This window comes from Sinocyclocheilus rhinocerous, unplaced genomic scaffold (assembly GCF_001515625.1).
Source record: "Sinocyclocheilus rhinocerous isolate Xijiao unplaced genomic scaffold, SAMN03320098_v1.1 scaffold1713, whole genome shotgun sequence".
In the NCBI taxonomy this organism is placed as follows: Eukaryota; Metazoa; Chordata; class Actinopteri; order Cypriniformes; family Cyprinidae; genus Sinocyclocheilus; species Sinocyclocheilus rhinocerous.
The window spans coordinates 3,240-6,741 of NW_015655998.1; the positions used below are offsets into that span (position 1 = coordinate 3,240).

General features: G+C 35.4%; 1 protein-coding gene across 1 annotated transcript; it reads right to left on the reverse strand.

Annotated features, from left to right (window-relative positions):
- Nucleotides 1-4: 4 nt before the first annotated feature.
- Nucleotides 5-2,577, reverse strand: LOC107719109 (carcinoembryonic antigen-related cell adhesion molecule 20-like; the record flags this gene model as incomplete). Its single annotated transcript, XM_016526443.1, has 6 exons — nt 2,479-2,577; nt 1,927-2,247; nt 967-1,242; nt 605-859; nt 221-332; nt 5-45 (listed from the first exon to the last, which is right to left on the reverse strand). Coding segments are annotated over exons 1-6 (1,057 nt in total), but the record flags the coding sequence as incomplete, so codon positions are not given.
- Nucleotides 2,578-3,502: the final 925 nt, after the last annotated feature.

Sequence of the window (3,502 nt, forward strand, 5' to 3'; positions counted from 1 at the left end):
ATACCTCCTCTTGCCGGTCCATTTTGTCGAAGGTTTATTTTTGAGCTGTAGTGTAAAGACAAAGACATTTTGTTACAACTTTATCTTTACCACATTTTTGTCTCATAAAAAGACAGCTTATGACAATTGTTTTACTGAAATCTTTTTGTTATCACATAAATACTGACATATTTTCAGAGAAAGTCACTGTACATAATTCAGAAACTCAATTTTTACTCACATTTTCTTAGTTTTTGTTAAATAGAAAATCAGACCACAAATGCCTGCAACTGCCACTAAAACCCCAATGACAATCCCAGCTATCTCCCCTGATGTCAGTCCTCCACCTCCTTCTATGGAAAAGATACAAGAATCAAAAGACCAAGGCCATTTACTACACACAATACTAACAGTAATACACTTTAACATGTATTTAAACAAATTTAAAAAAAAACATATATAATTTAAAACAACACAAGGCAATTACATAAAGCTGAGAAAACAGTAGATATTTTAATATACCTTTTTAAAAACAAAGTTCCTTTGAACAAGTGGTAAATTAAGATCAAAGTATTGGTTATCAAAACTTGGGAACTCCTTTCAGATTAGTTTGAACTATTCTTACCTTTAACTAGTAAAGCATGTTTTTGTGAGGCGCTTCTCTTTGTGACATTATTCCAGGCTGTGCAGATGTAATCTCCACTGTGTGTGAAGTCAGTCTCATCTATGATGAATGTGTCTGTGGTCACATCAGTGTCTGTTCCATTAATCTTCCAGCTGAACGAGGCAGCAGGTTCAGAATTTGCAGAGCAAGAGAGCGACACACGAACCCCTAAATCCACCACATCCTCACCCTTAATAGAAACATCTTCTGGTCCATCTAGAACACAGACAAGAGACTCACTGACAAACTGAGCACTGAAGAATGTCTGTATTTCATCAGGTTTGAGCTCAAATCATCTTGATGTTTGAATGTTTAACACTCACAGTTGATGATCAGGCTGAGTTTGGCCGTCTCAGAGCTGATAGGGTTTCTATATGTACATTGATATTCTCCACTGTCTGATCTCTGCACTGGACTGATGGACACTGATCTGTTATCAGATGAGAAGATGATGCTGTTGCTAGGAGACAGAGGACTGTTATCTTTCATCCACTGCACAGAGGTGATGCTGCCAGTTCCCTCAGAGCTGATGTTAGCAGATGATTCTCCCTCTATTAATAAATCTTCTGGACCAATAAGCCTGACATTGGTTATATTTTCTGTATGAGTGAGAAAGAACAAACACACTAGATTTAAAATTAGTCTTTCACATTTAGTGACCATTTCACATTTCACGTTTAGTGTGGTCAAGGGTGTTACAGAAGGCCAATCAACAATGAAAGGAATGTTTATGTTTGAATATGTGCACCCTATAGAGTGTTTATCTTTAGTTCAGTGTCTATTTATATTGTCATAGTTTGTAGCGTGTAATTTATATTTTTAATGGATTTTCATAGCTGATAGAAGACTGAAAATCTGGATCTCAGACAAGAGTAAAACAACAAAAATCTATTGTCTAAAAGTTATTTCAAAATAAATGATAAAGCAAAACAAATTTTCAAGTTTCAACGTGATTTCCATGTAATAACATTTTTCATGAGAGTACCCTAATAACACTCATCTGTGCAAATCTGGTTCAGTAACAATTAACCACAAAGCTCACTGCAAATAACAGCAGACTTGTGCATATCTAAAATATTATTGTTATACTCTCATTAGTACTTCTGCTTGTCACTTTTGCAATTTTTACACATTATTTAATTAAATTAAATTTACAGCATATTAAATTGCTTTATGTCGCCTTTTCCCTTTCCACACATTAAATTAATTTCATATAATCACATTTTAAGCCTATGTAGCCAATGCTTTAATATTAAATACAGAAGTTTAAGCAACACACTCACCAAACACTTGTAGTGAAGTTTCTCCTGTAAATTGGTCTCCAGCACTAGGCACTACAGTCAGTCTGTATATTCCAGAATCATCCAGTCTCAGGTACCAGAGCACCAGAGCGAGAGTGTTTATGTCAAAACTGACTCTGTCTCTGTATTCTGGGACTATTGTAGTTGAATCAGACTGTGCTGTCAGTATAATAGCTGTTCCAAAATGCCACTGAACTGCATCAATTGATGTGGAGGGTGGATTATCAGGAGCGAACACCACACTTCCTCCTACGGCTCCATTAGAAGGACCAGAAAACTGCAGGTCTTCCCCTAAATACTGGCCTATGTCAAAGAAAGAAAGAAAGAAAGAGTTATTGACTAATTTCACTAGACGGCATACTTTTTATCTGCTACAACTACTGTAGTTAAATATTTAGTTTACAACAAAAGCAATGATTAACTGCAAAGGCGGACATATATTTTTCTGCAATTACATAATTAATATAGTTCCAACTAACTAGTTATTATACACAGCAATTCAACATACATTTTTGAATTAGAAAAAAAACTCACCAAAAAACGATAACATCCACAGCGTACAGTACAAACTATCAGAAACCATCATGATCGAGCTCTCAGCTGTCAGGAGCTGCTGCTTAAATCATCTGAACTATTTACATCAGTTTTCAGTCAATGATAAACGGCAGTTCTAGACAGCAGAGCTCACTGCGCCACCTAGCGCTGGATATTAACATGAGTTTTACCTTTGATTATTCAGTAAAGTTGCCAACATATATTCAGTTCCCAGTCACGTGACTGGCTCGAAGACCTGGAGGGCAAAACATCCATAGAACTGCAGCACAAGCCTGTCAATTTTCCATCGGTTTCCAAGCCACAAAGATTTAAATAAAAAATAAATAAAGAGGATTTATATGGATTGCCTCAATATTTCAATCACTAAAACTGCGTGACATTCTAAAACGTAGGCTACACAAAGAATGTCTCATCAATAAGGTTACTGAATTTGGCCTTTTAACCCAAAAAAGGGCAAGACCATAAAGAGAAATCAGAAAATTAATTTATTGCTATTTTCCATCTTCTTAGGACACAAATAATACAATTTCATGATTTTTTTTTTCTAAACATGACTTCTATTTTTGATTTTAATGTTTGTATTAATATGTTACCATAGACATTGCGCTACCTGCTCATATAGTATTCATTTTATTTATGCAGGTCTTAAAAAGGCCTTTAAAAAGTCTTAAATTTTATCTTAAAAATCCTGCAGATACCCTGACCAATCATCCCCATCCCCCCATCACCCCTCCGCTCAGATCTCCTGGATTTTGGTACCCAAATGATGACAGGTATGCTCCTCCTCCTCCACCTACTATGGTAAACATACAAGAACAGTAACAGACAATTATTTAAAAAAAACACGACATTTCTAAAACAAAATAAGAGCAGAAGCTACAACAGAGGTGTGTAGAATAGCAGAAAAAAAATTTGTAAAATTTGTTTCTTGTATATTTTTTTAAATAGAGTTGTAAATGTAAGTCAAAGCTTTGCGGTGACCGTGATTTCACCAAGTACAACA